Here is a 22222-nt window from a genome sequence, read left to right as displayed (position 1 = left end):
GTAGTAGTCAAATAGTTGTAAGCCATTCATCTATCTGCCAACAATAATGCTGAAACAGTTCTAAATTATTTTAACTTTGATCAACATATTTTGTTTTCCAAATAAAACTATAAATACTTTAAGCACAGGACCATGGCTCTTAATCTTGATTGAATCCTATATAACACTTAGCACAGTGTTTTTGCCCAATAAATAAATAAATAAATATTCTTGCCAACTTGATATTTATTTGATAAATATTTATTGAATAATTAAATAATGAATAATTAAATAAACTTTTAAAAGTTTATAAATTAATTTCTGAATATATAATTTAACTTCAGTGGGAAAGATGGCTATTACAAAGAAATCTGTAGTGCATCCCTTGTTTTCAGTCATTTCAGTTAAATTCAACTCTTTGTGACCCTAGACTCAAGGTTTTGCTCTTTGTCCATTGTACCACCTAGCTGTGGTTGCCTCTTTAGAGTAAACAATCTTTTTGCAAACTTCAGATACTTTACAAATTCAGATTTTAGTATTAGAAGAATGGGACTTAAAGCAAACTACCTTTGCATTCCTTTCTCTCCAGACTCTAAAGGATAAGAAAAATCAGTTAAGCATTTTTTGTTAAAAGTATCAGGAAAATGTGGGGTTTAAAATTTATTTTTATTTTATTGATTTAAAGGTCCAGTGAAGAAATCAAAGAGTTTTAAAACTAGGGAAAGAGGAAAGCAGAAAATCATTCACCTCAACCCCTCATTTTACAGATACAGAAAATGAGTCCCAGAGAATTTGTGACACAAAGAAGTAACCAGCTGATATAGGAATCCAACTCTTTTGACCCCTGGTTCAATGAACTTTCTATTACTCTATTTCTGAGAACTCAGTTATCAACTGAAAGTTGAAATGAGCAGAATTTAAATATCAGAAATAAAACTTTATTATGGCAAGTCAGACAACCCACTAATTATTGTAAAATAAAGAACACCTCTGTATTTTCATTTCATTCTCAAAAAGTCAGTTATAAGCTGAAATTTAGTTGTAAGGTTTCTACTATTATTGATACATCCTATCCATGCATATCTAATAGACAGAACAGTGCTTTAACTGAATTAATAAGAGTAGAGAGCAAATGTATTATGACACATTAATGTGTGCCCTTGAGACTTTTTTGGTTTCTCCAAAGAAAATCTTTAAATAGCATGCCATATTAATTTACTCCTTATTTTATTTCCATTTCTGGCACCTCTGCCAGTAGCTAGGAACACTTCTTCTATTACAAGATAGTAAACCTGTGAATCTAAGTGGAAAAGCATATTGTCTCAGCAATGGGATAGTGAATTAGATTTACAAAATTTGAACAAAACTAACCCCTGCCCCACCCCCACCAATCAAAGGAAAGACTTTTTTTTTCTATCACTTTTACTTAACTGCAACCAACATTCAGTCAATGAAAAGCTTTCCTTCTCCAGTACCTTCTGACCCCAACCATACTATTTCATTTCCCTTCTCTGCAAACTGACAATTGCCAATGATTCAGGTATAATATTGAAATAACTATAACTATAAAAATTACCATAATATCATTTCACCTTTTCTAATTTATAAATTTGAATAAACATAGAGTTTTTATAAAGGGTTATTTCAATTAATATAGAAATTTATGATTAAGGCTTGCATACTTTTCTATCATTTACTTTTAATTAAATAAATAAATAGTTTTTTTTAAGACCAAAGTCCAGAATATTTCATATATTTAATATTTGCATTTATAATATATTAAACTAATATAAATATTTCTACCTTTGCATATTTTCATCTTTTTGCAACTATATATTATATAGAACTCTGTCCATTATACAGCACAAAAAACATTGATACATGAATACAACATGGCAGTGCACATAATTGAACATGATTCAGAACATGAAAATTGGTTCTTATTTAATGGGAGAATCTAGTATCTCCTGGTAGTCCTCCCTTTTAAACTTTCTCCAATAAAGCTTATAACCAGCAAGGATAAAAACACTAATCATGATGATTGCCCCTCCAAAGATATCATAGACACTGGGGAAAATGTGTAGCACTAAAAGCTGTAAGATCATAGCCACTACAATTTCAAGGTGTTGCACGGTGCTAACCAGTGCTGGATGGAATTTATCTAATGCATAATAAACTCCCAGGAAAGCTGCAGTAGAACAAATGCATATGGCAATGAGATAACCCCAAGTTTCTCCATCTAATGGGATGATGGGTTCTTGAAGAATGAACATAGTGGACACTCCCCAGACTGTCCCAGTCCAGCCAAAGGTAAATAAAGCAGTCCACATACTAATCTTCTCCCTGATGGATCTGTAGACTATCATGGAGAGAGCAGTGGTCAATCCAGCCATTACTGTCATGGTGTACCCAAAGGCTTCTTTCCAGGCATTCAATAAAGAGTTCTCTTCATCAACAATGTTTGGGATCATGACAAGACAAACCCCCAGGATACTGCTAACTACCGTAGCCATGTCAATGTAAGCCATCCGCTCATCTACCAGCAAAAAAGCTAAAATAGCACTAAACACAGTGGTGGTTGCTCTCCACATTGTGGTTCCATTGCTGGGAGGAACTATTGAGAAAGATGTATAAGCACAGGTAATAGAGATGACATTGCAGACACCATAGAAAAAGAGCCGCAATCTATATCCTCTGGGCCCAAAAGGGGGTTCTTGATAGTAACACACAACCAATACAGAAAATACCTGTAAGACAGATCGAATGAAAATCAGTTCGAGAGATGGCACTTTGGAACGGTCAGAAACAAGTCTAGTAATAAGAGCCACACATCCATGAGCCAAAGCAGATCCAAACAACACAATCCAAGTCTTTCTAGACTGAAAAATATTTCTTTCTGCAAAGCTCTGGAACTGTTGGATCTCGTTGGTCTTAGGGTCTTCAGTTGCTGAGGTTCGATTATCCATGGTCCCAAAGAAAGTTCTTCCTTTTCTTTTTACTTCACTAAGAAGTCCTTTCTTTGGATTTTCTTCCATAAAGCTTCCATAATCTTCATTTATTTCTTCATATCCACTATCTCCTGGTTGGGGGTAATGAGAAGTATATTGCACCATCACTGTGTTGGGGTGTATTTTCACACGTTTTTTAACAGGATATTTTTTGGAGGGAGAAGTATCCATTTCTTCGGATAAATAGGTCTACAATTGAATAAAAAAAAGGAAAAAATAAATTTACACTTTTGCTCAGTTGAAAATTTAATCAGTATAATAATCTATATATTAATTCATATAGTATAAGTGAGCTTGTAGCAGTAAAGGTTGCCGAAAAGTCTCTAGTTAAATTTACCTTTAATAATGGTGAATTCCATGGAATGGGCCATCTGTTTTTCTTCTGTCTTAGTCATCTCCTATAGTGTCTTTCTTTAACACTAGACTTTTCTTTATATCAACAGTTACAGTCTAAATTCAACCTTTACTTGTCTAATAATTTTCTTACTAGACATTATTCCTATTCCAAATTCTAATATTCTCTTATACACTCACTCTCCCTACATACCCTACAAAGAAAATACCTCTAAAAATAGCAAATTATGCCAAACCTTTTCTTTTCGCTCTTCAGTCCAGAATGTTTATGTTATAAGTTCCAAATGTCCAGTCACCCTGTCATTCCTTCATGAATACTTTGGATATACTAAGACATACATAGAAAAATTTTATACTTATGATCTAAACTTTTGTGAGTATAAGTGGTACTTTGTCCCTATTTTGGAATTGCTTTTATTTATTTATTTATTTATTTGTTTGTTTGTTTGTTTGTTTGTTCATTTATTTATTTATTTATTTATTTTATTTCAAACAGATTAATAGGATTTAGAGCTGGAAAAGATTTAGTATCCAATTAGTCCAGCCTTTCATTTGACTAAACATTCAGAAAATTAAGTGACTTGCCTGGTAGCCATTAATATTGTATTTCTTATCAGTCAGTCAATAAACATTTATTAAGTGTTTGCTATCTGCCAAACACTGTACTAAGCTCTAGAGATACAAAGAAAGGCAAAACAAGGAGAGTTTGAAGATTAGTGAGAAAATGAAGATAATAAAGGAGGTAATCTGAGAAGATGGGGTGAAATGAGATCAAGGGTACATGGAGAGGAGAGCCACCTCTTCCTGAGAGACAGAGGGGGAGGAAGAAATCATGAAGAACAAAATCTGAGTGGTAAGAGATGATAAGGAGAGGAGAAAAGGAAACTCTTGGCAAATTATCTCAGCTGTTGGTCAGGTATTCCCTCAAAAGAGACAAAAAAAGAAAACTTTTCAGTTGGAAAGTACACTCTTTAGTTACCCAAATTCCTTCTCTGCTATCTCCCCACCCCAGCATTCTGCCCTTAACTTCAAGATTTTCATTACACCATTCTTTTGATCAACCACTTTGACCACTAAACTCTTATTCTTGTTGCCTCTGCTCTGTCTCTCATTCTTTTTATACCTTTATCTCATCCGCCTCCCCCATTTCTCTCCACAACCCTTCTGCCTCCTTCCTGAGAAATTCACACTATGATGTGAATATACCTTTCATATATGTGCATTATATATACACATATATATGTATGTAAGTAAAGTATCATATGGGAATTCATGTTTCTTCACCTCATCTTCCACTGTCATCCTCAGCAATTTCAGTATTTATTTTGATGGTCATTCAGACTCTTAAATCTCACAGCCTCTCACCCTACTTTAACTCTTCAAATCTTTTTTATTCCATCTGCAAATCAGCATTATATAATATTATTTATTTCTTTAATAGTTTTATTTTCCCCAGTTACATGTAAAACAATTTTTTACATTTGTTTTTAAAACTTTGAGTTCCAGATTCTCTCCCTTCCTCCCCACCCTCACCCATTGAGAAGGCACATGTGAAGTTATGCAAAACATTTCCATAAAAATCATATTGTAAAAGAAAACATAAAACTCCCCCTCCTCCTTCAAAAAAAACACTTAAGAAAAATAAAGTTTAAAAAGAAAGTATGCTTCAATTTGTATTCAGACAAAATGAATTCTTTCTCTGGGTATGGATAGCAAATTTCATCATAAGTCCTTCAGGGTAGTCTTGGAACATTGTATTGCTGAGAATAATGAAGTCATTCACAGCTAAATCAGCATTATATAAATAATACAAATCAATAAATTGTGATTTGTGAAATCGTCATTTAAGGAGACTGTTCCACTGCTGAAATCCTGACATTTCTCTTCTCATTTTTCATCACAAATATCTCTTCTACTCCATCATATCAGCAAACATTTGGTTTGATATTTAACCTAATTCAGGCACTTTCAATGTCATCCAGTCCATTAGTCTCATTCTAACAACACTGGACTCCCCCCTAAACCTAGAATCCATGCTAAGTTAGACCATTACTAATTACTTCAGCATTAGCCTTATGCCAACCTACACCAATTTTGATTTCTTGGTCATTCTCATTCTCTATTTTTTCCCTTCCTGCTCCAGGGACAAAATTAGCTAGAAAAGACATACAGATCTATGCAAATCTGACTAAAGGAAAATTAATCTTTTCCAATTTAATCTAACCTTCATTGCTGGTCAGTATTTTCTAATTTATATATAGCTTGATAACATCTTAGTGCATTGTTGGTTGCAGTTACTCCAAACATTTTCTCTTCTTAAGAAATTAATCTTCTGTCTCTTTTACTCTATTTTAAGATTATCTACATTATTTCCTTAAAAGTAGATAATGAACTCCCTTAAAGACTTTTCTTCCTTTCTTCCTTCCTTCCTTCCTTCCTTCCTTTCTTTTCTTTTCTTTTCTTTTCTTTCTTTCTTTCTTTCTTTCTTTCTTTCTTTCTTTCTTTCTTTCTTTCTTTCTTTCTTTCTTTCTTTCTTTCTTTCTTTCTTTCTTTCTTTCTTTCTTTCTTTCTTTTTTTTTTTTTGCTGAGACATTTGGGGTTAAGTGACTTGCCCAGTGTCACACATCTAAGGAGTGTTAAGTGTATGAGGCCAGATTTGAATTCAAGTTTTCCTGACTTCAAGGCATAAAGCCACTGTGCCACATAGTTGCCCCTCCTCAAGACTTTTATTCCACTTTTAAAAAAAACATTTTATTCCTTCCTCTGGTCTCAAAGAAAGATTTTGTTGCTCTTGCCTGAAATTTAACTTTTGCTTTTATTCTAGAATCCAATAGGACACAATTATTAGAAGATTTAATTTAGAGCTGAAAGAGTCCTTAGATTAGAGGTCATCTAGTTCAGTCCCTTCATTTTACAGATGAGGATATCTATATATGAGACAAATGACTTGCCTGAGGATACAGGACTAGTGTCATTAAATTAAAACAAAGGCCTTCTGACTCTGAATCTATCATACCTTCTACTATATCATGTTCCTTCTCTGATGGCTTTTTTCTCTTTTCTATTCTCTCTTCTATTTAAAGTCTCATTTCTCTTTAAGGGAAAAAAATCCCTTTCACTTGATCTAATAGCCCTTCTTTTAACTATTGTCCTCTTCCTGCTTTTCCTTTTGAAAATAAACTTCTTAATATTTGGTCTATACCTCCTGCCTCAACTTCCTACACAACAATTCTTTTCTTAATCCATTGTAGTCTGTTTTCCTGTTATGCCTTCTCTTTTAAAGATAGCTGACAATTTCCTGCTTTTTAAATTAGTAAAGACATACTGATATCATTAGGAGAATATGAAGCTACTTGTCACACAGAAAATGCTTAATGTTTGCTGAAATGAATTGAAATTTTAAAAGAAGAGGGAAAAAGCCTTGATAAACCTGAAAAACTGGGCATATTAATGTAATTTAACCTTTTGACCCAGAATAAAACACCACATAGGAGGTAGTACTGTCTTATTTAGGCTTTTGGTATTAATAGAAAGAACTGAATTCATCTTCAAGTTCTAAAAGCATTTACTGGGAAAGTGTCTGTAGGGATGCTTTCTCTAGGTCACACACAATCCCTCTATTTGAGAAGTGGGGAGACATAGATCTTCATGGTTTTAAAAATATGTCTCTATCCACCTAGAGCCCAAAAATTCTAAAAATGGCAGCACTAGAATACTAGACCTCAGCCCACGTGGGATCAACCCTTGTGGGGAGATTGCAAGTCCTTTCTCTGCAGATCCTATATACCCAGACTCCTCAGCAGCATCAGGTACTGAAGGCTAGAGGGGAAAAGGGATCTCATCAAAGACCCAATTGGTTCAAAAGGGCTGGTGTGAAGCTCAAACAAGCTAGTGGACCAGAAGCACTTTGAAATCTTTAAAGCATTATATAAAATGCCAGTTATTGTGATGAATATTATCCCACAGAGTCATCAGACCTCCAGGCTAGTGATAACTTCATTCCCTGAGCCTTTGACTACATTCCTGCTGAGCTCAAATAATGTTTATAAAGCAATACAGGCTTTTGTTGGAAATTTTTTAAAAAGTCAGACTCTAGAAGAAAAGAAAATATGCACTCATGTTGAAGTTTAATATGTATCTTTAACATTTTCTTAAGTCTACATAATGAACAAAGCAATAAGTCAAGCTCTGATTTATAATAATTGCTGATTTCTGAGGTCTTAATGCTCATAATGAAAATATAAGAACCAGAAGGTTAGAGGTGACTCTACCATACTCTTGGTTTAATATCAGAAACAGGTATGGTTTTATCAGTAGAAATAACATTAAAGAAGATGCATTACTATCCACTTTGCTGTTGTAGTCTAAAGACTGCCCATGCTATCTTGACTTGAGGCCAAGTCTCCTGTATATTTTGCTATTACAATGTGAACTTCTTAAAAGCTTAAAAGTTTCAGAGCTTTGCACATAGTAAATGATTTACAAGGGTTTTTTGGTTGATTCGTTCATTTACAACCCAATGGATTTTTCTTAGACCTTATCCTCCTTGAAGTTCCTATGACATCTATATGACATAGTCCTACTTTCTAGAAATCCTTGACTTTCCAACATAGCACTTTCCTATTTCTGACTTCTTTGGTAATTTTTGCAAATCTGAGCTCTCAAGGCTCTGTCCTTAATCCTCTGTTTTTCTTGTATAGTTACTGCCTCTGTAAAAATAAGAAATCATTCATTCCTATAGTTTCAATCTTCACCTTTATGCTAATGAGTCACAAATCTACTCACTGAAATACACTCTAGCCCCTTGATTTGGGCTATCTGCAGAATGCTGCTGTTTGGTTATCTTACTGCCACTTCAAATTCAACATGCCCAAAACTGAATTCAGTGTTTGACATTCTTCCCTAAAACCAGCATCTTTCCCCACCTTCTGTTTCTGTACTGTTATTTTCACAGACATTCACAGGTAAAAATCTGGGAGACTTCATAGATTTATTCCCTCCCTTTCATCTTCCATGGTCAGTCAGTTCCCAAATCCTGTTGTCTCTTTCTTTCTTTGAAAAAAAATTTTTCAGATCATTTTTTGTTCTCTATTTCCTGTGTAATCTTCCTAGTCTAGACCCTCATCATTTCCTGCCTGAAGTACTGAACAGGTTTTTAACTTGTCTCCCTGACTTCCAGCCTCTCATGGACTCTAAACTATCTTGCATATCAATTTATGACATCTGCTTAAAAACAACAACAAAAACCTTTTAGCGTGCTATTTCCTGCTCTGTGACTCCCTATTGCCTATTCTGTCTAGTCCCAGCTTCTCTGCCTGGCTTTCAAAACCCTCCACAATTCTCCTGCTAACTCTACCTTATTTCCTACTATTCCCAATATGAACCCTGATGTCTAATATCTGTCTAATAGGGCCAGATTCTTGCCCATCAACTGCACTGCCACACCTGTGATGACCTTTGCTCTTTTCTCTATCCATCTCTCTATCTGTGCTATTCTCTCTATCCAAAATGCCCTTTGCTTTGATTTGTTAATAACTGATTTTCATTGTAGGAATTTTTAGTATTATAATATTAGTAATAATTACTAATAATAATATTAGTATGAACAGTTGAACTACAAGTCACATCTTGAGTCATGGAAGGAAATATAATGGTGTTTTGCCTGCAAGCAAAACTTGCTCAAAATGATGGTTTTGAGATTCAAAAGGAGACTCTAAAAGGTTGGGATGACAGACTACTGTAGTGAGGTGTCTCAGAAGAATTTGCAGACTTGAACCCATCTCCACGTCAAGGGGCAAAGTTTATTATAATTGTAAAGCCAATTGAAGCTGGTTAAGTTTCAAAAGGATTTAGCAAAGAATCAGGAGCAAAAAAATAAATTGATAGAAAAAGACTGGGAGATCTGGTTCTTCATGTCACTGATATGCTAATTTTATGGCTTAAAGGTAGACCTGAGGAGTAGTCTGTAATGCACCTCAATAGTGAATTTTATGATTTAGAGGTGGGGTTGGGGTAAGTAATCTGATATCCACCTCACCATTTGTCTTAGAAACCCTATTATCACTGACCAACAGATTGTTAGAACAAAAACATTCCAGAGGTCTGGGGGCCTCAGGATTACTGCTATATCTTCCCTAAGTCCAAGGGAAGAAATATATAACTATATTATTATATTCTTAAGGCCAGGAGATTTTAGGATCTTTGACCAATTGTTAGAACAATAGCATTCTAAGGTCAGGGGATCTCAGGATTATTGCTGTTATTTCCCCTAAAAGCTGCTCCCTTTAAATGGCACAGTAGATAAAGTGTTAGTTATGGAACAAGGAAGAATGAAGTTCAAATCTGGCCTCAGACATCTGCTAACCATGTGTCCCTAGAGAAGTCATTTAACTTCTATTTGGTCTTAGTTTCCTCATCTATAGAATGAGGATAATAATACTTCATGGGGTTGTTGTAAAGATCAAATGAGATAATAATTGTAAAGTTCCTAGTACATAGTAAGCATTATATAAATGTTAGTTATTATTATTCTTTTACCTCTTCCAAGTTGCCTTTTTTCCTTGTTCTGCAATATCCATCAAAGGTACTCTTGCTATTCAATATGTGCCCCCAAGTAGGTATAATTATTGGTTTTCTGGATTTTAGTGGATCTTTCAATGCAGCATTAATTATAAATCCACTTGGTCAGAGAGATAGTTAATTTCAGTCTATTTATATAGGATTTTTCTTGTGGCCATTGCATTTTATGTTTATAGTCATATATCTTTTGGAAAGGATTTTCCTACTATTATATCTTTGCTCAACTAAGGGACCTCAATGAGTACTTAACAAATGCTTATTGATGATGAATTTGAACCCCAACAATTTGAAGAGATATTTATTCATATAACGGGGGAGGGGAGATATGATAACTTCTCTCTCCAGTTAAGCTGATGTAGTCATATAACATAAAGAATTGGGGACAACTAGATGGCACAGTGGATAGAGCACCTGCCCTAAAGTCAGAATCACCTAAATTCAAATCCAGCCTCAGACACCTGACATTTACTAGCTGTATAACCCTAGGCAAGTCATTTAATCCCAACTGCCTCACCAAAAAAAAAGAACAAGAAGAAAAAGAACATAAAGAGATGGATGATGATGTATATATATATATATATATATATATATATATATATATATATATATATATATATATATATATATGTAAAATATATAAACATATGTATATATACAGATATATTAATAAATATACATATGTATATATTCAGATGTATAATATTATAATTATTATATATTATATGTAATATAAATAACTACTAATTCTGTAGTCAATTAGTCAGGAGCCAGCAGAATCCAGGTCCTATACTGAAATAATCCTTGGGACAGTGAGAAGAGAATTTCTCTCTTTCCCACTGCCCACCCATCAGAGCTAACAGGTTAACAGAGTAGCTATTCTATTGGAAAAGATAACCCTTATTTAGTATTGGATGACTTAAGTATAAAGGAAAGCTACTACTCAAATGTCACTCTATAAGATACCATCTCAGACCTCTAGGAACTTAAACATTGTTTGCAATTATTATTGAAGTGGGGAAATAAAACTATCTATGCCTCAATCCAATTTTATGATAGAATATAATTGAAAATATTATAAAAAATACTTTGTTGATGTATTGATGAATTGTTGTTGTTGTTGTTTTTTTAATACTTGTTATGGGGCAGAGTCAAGATGATGGATTAAAGACAGCCAATTAGCTAAACTCTTTCAAAAATTCCCCTTTAAACAACTTTAAAATAATGCCTCAAATTAAAAAAAAAGGCAGGTTTGCAGGAGGGGGTGGAACCTTGCCTGGAATGTGGATTTATTATTTATTATTATCTGGAATTATTTGGTGGCCGCAATAAGCAGTGGCAGCAACTTTCTCTCAGAGCTCTCAGCCCAGAGATTATAAGGGGATCGGATAACCAGTCAGACAGAGCCTATAGCAGAACTTTTGCTGTCACTGCTTATAGCTGGTTTTGATTGACATCTCTATTGCCATGTATAGTTCTGAGCTAAAGCTCCAGAATGGAGCAGAGGGGCTTGTGGTGAGTCACAAAGGATCCACAAGAGGAACATTTGTGCTTGCAACTTCAAGGGATCAATGCTTCCCAGATAAAGACCAGAGCACAGACCAGAAAATTAGTGACCACACCTTTCCTTGGATCATACCACTTTGGAAGCACCAAAAACTTACAGACTCCCAGCACAACAGTAAAAAAAAGTCCTAAGCTAGAGATATTGTCTCTCCACCCTGAAGTGAGCAGGGCCTATTTTAAAAATAACTTAAACTTTAAAAACTTTAAAAATAAATTCAAAGTTGAGAAATAGACTGGAAAAATGAAGAAAGAACCAAAAAAAAAAAAAAACCATATAAAGCTACCATGGTGGCAGGAAAGATCAAGACACAAACACAAAAGAAGATAATAATGGGAAACCAGCTACAACCAAAACCTTTAAGAAAATAATACTTGGAAGTCCAACAAAAATCCCTGGAAGAGTTGAGTGAAAAAGTCAAAAGAGATGAGGAAAAATTGTGGGGAAGAAAAGTAATGTAAGAAAATTATAAAAAGAAATTTAACAGCTTGATAAAAGGGGTACAAAATATTTGAAGAAAATAACACCTTAAAAATAGAATTGACCTAATGTAAAAGAGTCACAAAAAAAATCACTGAAGAAAAGACTGTGCAACAATTGAGGAATAGTTATAAATTATGGTACATACATATAATGGAATATTATAAGAACTATATAAGAATATCTAGAATTCTATAGAATTATAATTGTATAATTTATAAAATCTATAATTTCATAGAATTCTATAAGAAATTATAAGCAAGTTGGTTTTAGAAAAGCCTAGAAAGACTTTCATGAACTAATGTTGAGTAAAGTGAGCAGAAGCAGGAGAACATTGTACACAGTAATAGCAAGATTATATAATGATCAACAATGATAGACTTAGCTCTTCTCAGCAATGTGATTATATAAGATAATTCCAATAGATTTGGGAGAGAAAATGCCATTTGCATCTAAAGAGAGAACTATGGAGACTGAATGTGGATCAAAGCATAGAATTTTCGTCGTTTTTTGTTTGCTTGCCTTTTCTTTTTCATGATTTTTTTTCACAGAATAACTAATATGGAAATATTTTTTAAATGATTGTACATGTATTAAAATAAATGATTGGCTTAAATAGGGCTTGGATTGCTATTTTTATTATTACTATAATTGAGATACAATATGATGTGCCAGAATAAGACAATGGATTAGAATTTAGGAAATCTGTATTCTACCCCAAGCTCTGCTACTAATTAGTGATGTGACTTTAGATAAGCAGCTTCCCCTCTCTGAATCTTTGGATTCTTACATGGAAAATGAAGGGCCTTGATTGAATGATCCCTTGAATATCTTACAACTCTGATATTTTATACTTCTATCCTTTAGAGTACCACTAAATAAACCCCAATCATGTCATTCCAAAAGCTATTATGCTTACTATTTGTGACAGCATTACTATTTGTTATGTCATTTACATCCTGCTTCCCCTTCAATATAGAATCATGGACTTTTAAGGTCCCTTAATGATTAATCACTTAATCCAAGAAACTGCCTCATTTTTCATTTAAGGAAACTGAGATCCAGAGAGTTTAGGTGAATGACTTGATCAATGTCATAAAGTTAGGAAGTTGCAGGACAAGGATTTGAACTCAAGTCTTCTGACTCTTTGGATGAATTGCTATAAGACAGTATTACTTAGGAAAAGGTCATTTGAATTGTGAGAGTAAAATGGAATTGTTGGGCTTTAACATAAATCTTCTCTAATATTATGGTGGATTTCCTATGATAGTAAAATCTTGAAGGAAAGCAAGAGTAAAAATGGAAACACACAATAATGGAGAGTCTTATACCTTACATGAACGCAATAGAAGAAAAGAATGGGATCCAATGAACTTGAATTTAAGAGAGATGCAAATTCTAACTTCAATTCTGATTTTTGCTAGTTATATGACTTTGAACAAGTGATTTAACTTCCTCATCAGTTTCCTAATCTATTAACTTGGAATAATAACACTTGTACTTTGTTCTCAGAACTATTAAGAGGAAAGTACTTTGCAATTCTTAGAGGGTAGCTATCTATTATAACCTACAACAGTTATACCCAAGGACATTTCACCTAAACTTGAAAAGGAAAAAAAGGTTTATTTTATTAATTTAGAATGGAATTTGTATACTTAACCTTTTGTTCTTACTTTTGATTCCATATTTTGCTTTCAATTTGTGGTCCAAGATAAGGCTAATTAGCCCCTCTGTAAAGAAACATTGATTTTAATTTCCCTAGAAATCATCAGTGGGAAGAAAGTCTTCTTGTATGTAAAAGTCCCTGAGTAAGAGGAAGAAAGTGTGCTGACAATAAAGTTTCACAGCATAATCAAAATAAAAATGAAAAACCCACAATGATCTATGAAGTAGGAGACTAAAATTTGAAGCCCAGATTTGCCATTTATGAACTGAGTAATTTTGAACCAGTTATTTACTTTATATTGACAGAGTTTCTTCAGTCAGTAAGTCAATATTATGCTACCTGGTACCTGAGATAAATTGATATGAGGTAATTGGGCCCTGAATTTGGCTTTTTATTCTTGGAAAAGGAGGGGAAGATCATACATTTTTTATTTTTATTTTCTAACAAGATAAAGCATATAACTTTTTTTTCTGCAAAAGAAAACTTTTTTCCTAATGCCCTCAAGGAGCTTACGATCTAATGTGGATGGGGATATGCAAAAAATTATGTGCAAACTAGATACATAAAGGATCAAGTGGAGGTAGTTTCAGAGTGAAGGCACCAAGATTAAGAACTAGGGTTATTTGTAAAATGTTAAACTTCAGCTGAGGCTTGCAGGAAGTAAGGGAAGCCAGGAGTCAGAAAAGAGGAGGGAAAATATTCCAGAGATGGGGGACAGCCAGTGAAAATGTCCAAAGTTGAAAGATGGAGTTTCATATTCGAGGAATGCTAAATCCCATAGTATGGAGATAAGTAAAGTATAAGAGAACTGGAAAGGTAGGAAGGGGCTAATTTTTGAAAAGATTTAAAAACCAACCCAGAATATTATATATTTGATTTTAAAGGTAATAGGTAACTATTGGAGTTTATTGAAGGAGAATAGGGGTGATCTGATCTGATCTTCACTTTAGGAAGATTAATTTGACAGCTGAATGACATGAGGTAAGGACAGATCAATGCATTATTGCAATAATTCATCGGTAAAGACTGCATCATGGGGATTGAAGAGGATGGCTGTGTCAGAGACAAAAAGGTGCAAACAAGAGATGTTTCCAGTGCAGAAAGGACAAGACTTGAAAACTGGTTGTACATGGAGGCTGTGAGAGCAAATGAGAAGACAGAGATGACACTTCCTCCACAAAATGTTTTCTAAACTTCATTTAAACTCTATGATTTTGTTGTAGATTTCCAAATAGAATAGGGGGAGAGGGTATGATTTCAGGTATACTCTTCTCTGCTTTGAGAATCTACAAACTGCAGGGAAGGAGGCAAAAAAAAAAAAAAAAAAAAGGTGGGAGGAAGAGGTTAGGGAGTTCTGCTTTAGCAGCTACATCAGCGTGGCCATCTACTGATAATAAAGATTTGAGGTCTACAGTAATCAGACTCTTTGCATCTCTAGCAACACAGTGTGGTTACTGCTGATCAGCCTCCCCACTCTCTCCCTCCATTTCCCCCAAAATAGCCATCAGTGGGCATACTAGTATAATTATTTACATACCAGTTTAATTTCTTCCCTTCTCCCCAGCTATTGGGATGCTGAAATAAAACATACTAATTTCAACTCTTAAAAAAAAAAAAAAAAAAGAGTTGAGGTCTATTAGTAGATTCCAGAACCAGGAATTGGGGAATTCTGTTCTAGATTTTTTAGGTATTGTATGAAAAGAGAGAAAGTTAGCACTCCCCTTGAGAAGGATGGAAGAGGTCCTAGTGACCTTTACAACACATATAGTTATTTGTTTTTTGTTTTTTTTTTTAAGACCAAAAAAATAAGTTATGTAGTATACTAGTTTTACCACTAGGTGAAGCTCTTTGGTAGTTTCTATTATCCAGTTTCCTTTAGAAATTGGAACTTGGAAGCTACAGGTAAGCCAAAAAGTAAATTTTAAATTAACAACAGTATCTTTATAAATACCACTTAATAAAAGTCATTTATGAACTATCCATCTAACACTACATCAAAGTAATCAGAACAGCTTCTAGTTCAAACAGGAACCTAAGCCAGATAAAGACTTCCTTTATATTATGTTCCCTTATCTTTTCTCAGACAACAAAACTTAGTTTCAAGTTCTATAGATCATATCATTAAAGAATCATTGTTCTCAGCCTTTCTCCCTTTGACTGTTTTCTGCAGCCACACTTCCCAGCTTTATTGTGAACTAAATTCTTCTGAATGTCTTTCTAGCTGGAACCATTCCAAGAGACTCAGAATGGCTTCTAATCCTTCTTTGTGTCACTGATAGCATTTAACTTAGTGCCTTGCCTAGTGCTTGATAAACATTTGCTGAATGAATTGAGTAATTCGCATCTGCTTTTCCTAATTAAATTGTACTCAATTATACAATGTGCTAGAGTCAGCTTCTCTCCAGAGTGCTAGGCTCAACTCTAAGTGGAAATTAATTTGACTAAAACTATGGCTGTCTCCTTCCTTGTCCATCTCACATTTTGTACTTACCAGGGGAACTCCTGCAAAATAAATATACCCACTAACTCAGAAAAGCAACTTTAAAATATTGTCTTGTTCGCTTTAAACAAGTTTCTCTCTGGCTTCTTTTATTTACTAGCTTTACTTTGAACATAGTAGAATGGCCCACTCTTTTACTCCAGCTAAGCTAGGTGCTGGTGGTGATTTGTCATTTTAGGAACTCTGGAAAAAAGAACTAGTCTGGAGTGATAGGAGGCCAAGGTGATTCCTTGAGTTCTGGAGTTCTGAATTGTAGCAAGGTAAAGTTGATGGGGGTGTTCTCACTAAGGTCCAAAAGCTCCCAATAATGTCAGGCCATAAGGCTGTCCTCCTTAGAGAGGTGAATTGGTCCTGACTGGAAAGGCAAAACAAGTTAAAGCTTCTTTTATGATCAATATTGAGATTGTCCTGAGAATGGCTGATTAAATAGATTCAGTTTTTAAGATAGAGACAAACAGACGGAAAAATTGAATGAAACTCCATAGATTTATGCATAATAAAAACAAATTCATACAACCTAAAAATGAACATTTGAATATTACATAAATAAGGATTTTTATATTATAATTACATATGTAATTATAATATATTATATATTATATTACATATATATGATATATAAATGAGGAATCTTTCTGGTAAAGAAGAAAATATTTTTGCTATTTTTACAAAATTGACACCATTAACAAACAAAGGATAATGTGTTTAGTCCACTATCCAAGTGGTGCTTCCCTTAAATTTTTTAGGATGAAAAATTTTCATTGTGAACTTAGAACATTTCGAGCATGTGTGATTGCTTATTTATTCACCTATCTATTTATCTGTTTATTTATGGCTTTTACTTTGTCTTCTACTAAATAGAAGTAGTTTGTATAAATACTATCTAGTACCTGAGATAAATTTAGGGCAATTGAGCACTGAATTTGGCTTTTTGTTTCTTGGAAAAGGCAGAAAAGATTATATATTTAAAATTTTTATTTTCTAACAGGATAAAGCATATATTTTTTTTTCTGCAAAAGAAAACTTTTTCCTGAAACTAAATTCAGACAGGAATTGAATACATGGCTTCTACTGTAAGAGATTCTAGGTCATCAGACAATACTCTCAACTTTGTTTTCACATATAACAGAAGTGCTATTCAAAACTATAATTCATTTACCAGTTCTCTAAAAGACTTAGGACATAATGGTAGATCCTAATTCTATAAAGGCATTTCTGTAGAGAACTAAAATAATGTCTAGGATCTTTGTTCTCTAATAATCTGGCATACAAAGAATGAACTAGAATTTAGATATCATGGAAAATTAATATATCCATTAGATTGACTAATTTTGGTACTAAAAGGATCTGTGATTTTACCAGAATGGTTATTCCCTTCACCATTGCAGAGTTCAACCATTTTATAACTTAAGAAAATGAACTTGGAGACTAATATGCTAAAAAAAAAAAAATTCTGTAGCCAACCACTGATGACTCCAAATTATCTGGTAGTATTAAAAACAAAAGATACTGTATTAAGCAAAATACACCATTAAGTTATTTCTTGAAGTCTTTCTAATTTGGTGAAATCTTCAAGAGCTAATTTTCCTCTAGCATTGACTTTGAGAACCCAAGGTTAACTACACAACTGCAATGATTCATTGGAAGAGATAATCTATTAGATGTAATATCTACATATGATGATGATCAATTCTGATGGATGTGGCCCTCTTCAACAATGAGATGAACCAAATCAGTTCCAATAGAGCAGTAATGAACTGAATCAGCTACACTCAGCGAAAGAACTCTGGGAGATGACTATGAACCACTATATAGAATTCCCAATCCCTCTATTTTTGTCCGCCTGCATTTCTGATTTTCTTCACAGGCTAATTGTACACTATTTCAAAGTCCAATTCTTTTTGTACAGCAAAATAACTGTAGACAAGAATACATATATTGTATTTAACTTATACTTTAACATATTTAACATGTATTGGTCAACCTGCCATCAGGGGGAAGGGGTGTAGGAAAAGACGGGAAAAGTTGGAACAAAAGGTTTTGTAATTGTCAATGCTGAAAAATTACCATGCATATATCTTGTAAATAAAAAGCTATAATAAAAAATCTACATATGACAAGTGCTATATAAAAATCAATGCATAATTTAATTTGCAATTCAGAAATTTCACACTATTGATTATTTTTTAAGTACCAGACACTAAGGGTGGAGAGGAGGAATTATTTCCAATATTATCATTGTGCTGTAATGATTTAAAAGTTGACTTGTGTTCTTTTATAAAATAAAGTTTTATTGATCTCTTTCATTTTTACATTTCCTAAATTTCCTCCTATATGCTTCACTCCCCTCCTTCCAATCCTAGACAACTAATTTATGTAATCAGGAAGACTTCTTTTAAAGAGAGAAAAGGAAAAGGAGAGGGGAAAAAAAGTAAATTCAATCAATATATTGAAATAGATATGACAATTTATATAGTATTCCATATCTCTTACCAGCTTTGTAAAGAAGAACCCTAAATGTCTTCTTATAGATCTTCTTTGGGATCAAAATTATTTGTTGTACTATCACAACATTCATTTTCAGTTGTTTGGTGATTATTGTTCTTTCCATTTACATTGTTGTGGTCATTATATATATTGCTTTCTTGGTTATTTGTAGCTCCCTAGAATATAATGTAAAATGTAGTAATGTGGTAAATGTAGTAAAATGTGGTAGTATTGCCAAACTGATTTTTTTTCCTTTTTCTTTTTTCTTTATTTTAAAACATAGCTCTTTGGGTAAGGGAAGAAGAAAGATAACTGGAAATGGACATATAAAAACAAAATGTATCAATAAAAATTTAAAAGATTAATGATTGGAGTTAAGACTTCATTAAGTTAAAAGACTATTAAACTACTCAGTTTTAATTCTATTACTAAGACTGAGCTCCTACTCTTATCAACAGACAATTACTTCATGAGCTACTCTTAGACAGGGACAATATAATTGTTATGAGCATCAGGGAAGAATGCTTATTTCCTTGTCTTCTCTAGCAATGGGACATGCAATTAATTCACCTAATAGTTGTACTAGGTTTAATGTTAAGATTATTTAGAGGCATTCCAAGACAAAGCTTCTTTTGATATCTTTTAGTATTGAAATTGATTCTGTCATGACCCATTCTTGTCTCCTCTGATTTTGATCCACTAGGTGAAGAAGCATAAATAGACAAGGATCCATCTCAGAAATGTACAGTTTGATTCAAAGATGAAATGAGAATTCATCATAAACTGCTGAATGTTTCAAATAGGGTTGAGTTCTTAACTCTACATCTCTAACTGATATAGAAAAAAAGTTATAAATAGCTATGGACAGCAATGTAATAAATATTTATGGATCTTTTTTTTTTTTTTACACATACAAGATAACTCTGAAACTCAACCCAGTAATTTGTTGAGATGAAAGCTGATAGAATATTTTGAAAGACTACACAATGAAAGACTACACAATTACATACATAATGGTCTATAATTTTTGAATAACACAGGATTTTCCTTATAAAACTTAGGGTAGGATACATTTTGTTTCCATCCTAAGAGAATTGTCCTTGTAAAATTAATTAGATAGTTAGGCAAGCTCTGAGCTCCATCACACAGAAGAAATTTTGAACAATTCAAATGATAAGAGATCATAGGATCATAAGCTCAGAGCTGGAAGCAACCTTACAATTAATTCAACTGCCTCATTTTACAAGTAACAAAAGTGAAGCTCAAAGAGATTAAAGAAAATTGTCCAAAGTAATACTAGTTGTAGTAAATGTTAGGACTAAGATTTGAAGACTAGGTCTCTTACTCAAAATACAGTTCAGTGTTTTTATTATTGTACTATTTTTCTTTTCCCTTCTAATTGTTAATGTTCTTTCTTTCCTCCACGTTAATTTGTATATAAGTTGAATTTATTCATCTATGTATTTGTTCACCACCATAACTCCATGTTGGGGAATATAAACAGCACTGCGTCTCAAATATGTGCTAGCGGTGAGACTCTAGGCAAATCACGTAACCCTATTTACCTCAGTTTCCTCATCTGTAAAATGAGCTGGAGAAGGAAATGGCAAACCACTCCAGTATCTTTGCCAAGAAAACTCCAAATGGGCTCATGAAGAGTCAGACATGACTGAACAACAACCACTTGAGAACAGGGACTTATGTATTTGCCTTTGTATCCCTAGTACTTAGTACAGTGTCTGTTATTTAGTATCAGTTGCTTAATAAATGCTTGTTGTATTGAAATGAATTTCCATCTTATTCTGAATGATTTTCAGCTTTAATTGATTAATGAAATTCAGAGAGGATAGAGTTATTAGCTTCCAGTTGGAGAGATTTCTGGCATCTACTATTTTTTTTTATTAAAGCTTTTTATTTTCCAAAACATATGCATGGACAATTCTTCAACATTAGCCCTTGCAAAACTCTGTGTTCCAATTTTTCCCACCTTCCCCCATGCCCTCCCCTAGATGGCAAGTAGTTCAATATATGTTAAACATGATATCTACTATCTTGTAGCTGAAAGGAATTTCTTGTCCAGTCATCAATGGAGAGTTGTTTGATAATTATTCTCACATAATAATAATTATTATTCCCATTTAACTGTTACTTTAAGTTTTTTAAAGCACTTCCCTCACATTAACCTTGTAAAATTAAACAATGCAAATGTTATTAAGGCATGCTGTGGAACAATGTTGCCTCCAGTTCTACATTCATTAGATCCTGACAGCTGAGCCCCAAAATTCCCACTGGGATATAACACTGCTTTTCTTAAGAGATATTTTTTGTATAGTACTTATGTATAAAGCTCTGTCTTTGAATGACTTCAAGTAATTTCAATTTATGGAAATATCTTCATAACTAAATGTTCTGTTTTACTGAGTAAAGTATATAACTTACACTGATTTCAGCCTCTCTCTTTTTGGCTGCTATTTGAACATAATGTTATCACAGAATTATGATTTTTAAACTGAAAGAAACTTTAGAAATCATTTATTCTAACAACTCCATCTATTAATTGAAGAAATGAAAGCCTACAGTGGTTAGGTAATTTGCTGAGGGTACCCAGCTAGTTAGTGGAACATCCAAAACCAAAAGGGAGGTTTCTAGATTCCCATTCCAGTATCATTTCTGTACTCCCTAGAGGGAGCTCCATTTCAACATATTAGATTGAAGTCATCCATGTACAATAGGCAACTAGAAAATGTGTAATCAGTGTTTAAAGTGGAGATTGGGACTGGGTATATAAACTTGGGAGCCATCTGCATAAAAGTGTTAGATGAAGATATGGGAGAAGGTGATATTGCTAATGGGAAAGTGTAACGAGAATAAAAGAGAACCAAGGTATCAAGGAGGTACCTATGCTTAGGGAGCAAGGACTTCAAAGGGAAAGAGGGAAGGAACTCCTTAAGGAAGGAGTTGGATTTTACATTTATGTAGCACTACTGTGTACCAGGCACTGTGATAAGTACTTCGTAAATATTATGTCATTTGATCCTCACAAATCCCTTTGCAATAGGTGGTAATGCAATCCCTATTTTACATGCCCCATTTACATTTGTGACTCCAAATCCAGCACTTACAAGCAGAATCACAAAGATCAGAAAATGGCAGAGTAAAGAGTATTCAAGTCTCCTCCTGAGACTTGTGAGAGAAATAGTCAATATCGAAGAGAAAGATATGGGAAGTGGTATATTAGAGAAATTCAAAGTTTCATTTATTGTCAAGAAGTGGAAGAAATCTAAGAGGAAGAGATTAAAGAAAATGGGAAATTTGTTCACAGTAAAAAGAAGGATCTAAAGGGCATAATGAAATGATTGAGGAGGTTCCTATCTAGTCATATGGTAATTCTGAAGGGTAGCAATTAAGGAAGCCCTCAGCAGAGAGGTAAATTGGAGGGATTTGCAGCAAAACTACTGAGTATTCACAAACTTACAGAATGTTGTTGTGCAGTCATGTCTTACTCTTCATGAGTTTTCTTGGGGTTTTCTTAGCAAAGATATTGGAATGGTTTGCCATTTCCTTCTCTGGATTAGGAAACTGAGGCAAAGAGGGTTAAGTGACTTGTC

General features: G+C 33.6%; 1 protein-coding gene and 1 non-coding gene across 4 annotated transcripts in view; one reads left to right on the top strand and one right to left on the bottom strand.

Moving 5' to 3' along the window:
- Nucleotides 1-328: 328 nt before the first annotated feature.
- Nucleotides 329-22222, bottom strand: part of SLC35G2 (solute carrier family 35 member G2) — a 91851-nt gene continuing 69957 nt past the window's right edge. For all 3 annotated transcript variants that reach the window (XM_074301606.1, XM_074301607.1, XM_074301605.1), the window contains one exon: nucleotides 329-3176. In XM_074301606.1, coding sequence (XP_074157707.1) covers nucleotides 1920-3158 — 1239 coding nt within the window. In that variant the 5' untranslated portion in view covers nucleotides 3159-3176 and the 3' untranslated portion in view covers nucleotides 329-1919. The remainder of the gene's footprint in view (nucleotides 3177-22222) is intronic.
- LOC141565280 (U6atac minor spliceosomal RNA) lies at nucleotides 15315-15441 on the top strand. The gene has a single exon (XR_012488956.1). It is a non-coding gene; the product is annotated as a U6atac minor spliceosomal RNA (small nuclear RNA).

The sequence above is a fragment of the Sminthopsis crassicaudata genome, chromosome 3, assembly GCF_048593235.1.
Source record: "Sminthopsis crassicaudata isolate SCR6 chromosome 3, ASM4859323v1, whole genome shotgun sequence".
NCBI lineage: Eukaryota > Metazoa > Chordata > Mammalia > Dasyuromorphia > Dasyuridae > Sminthopsis > Sminthopsis crassicaudata.
This window is presented reverse-complemented; position numbering and strand designations above follow the sequence as displayed.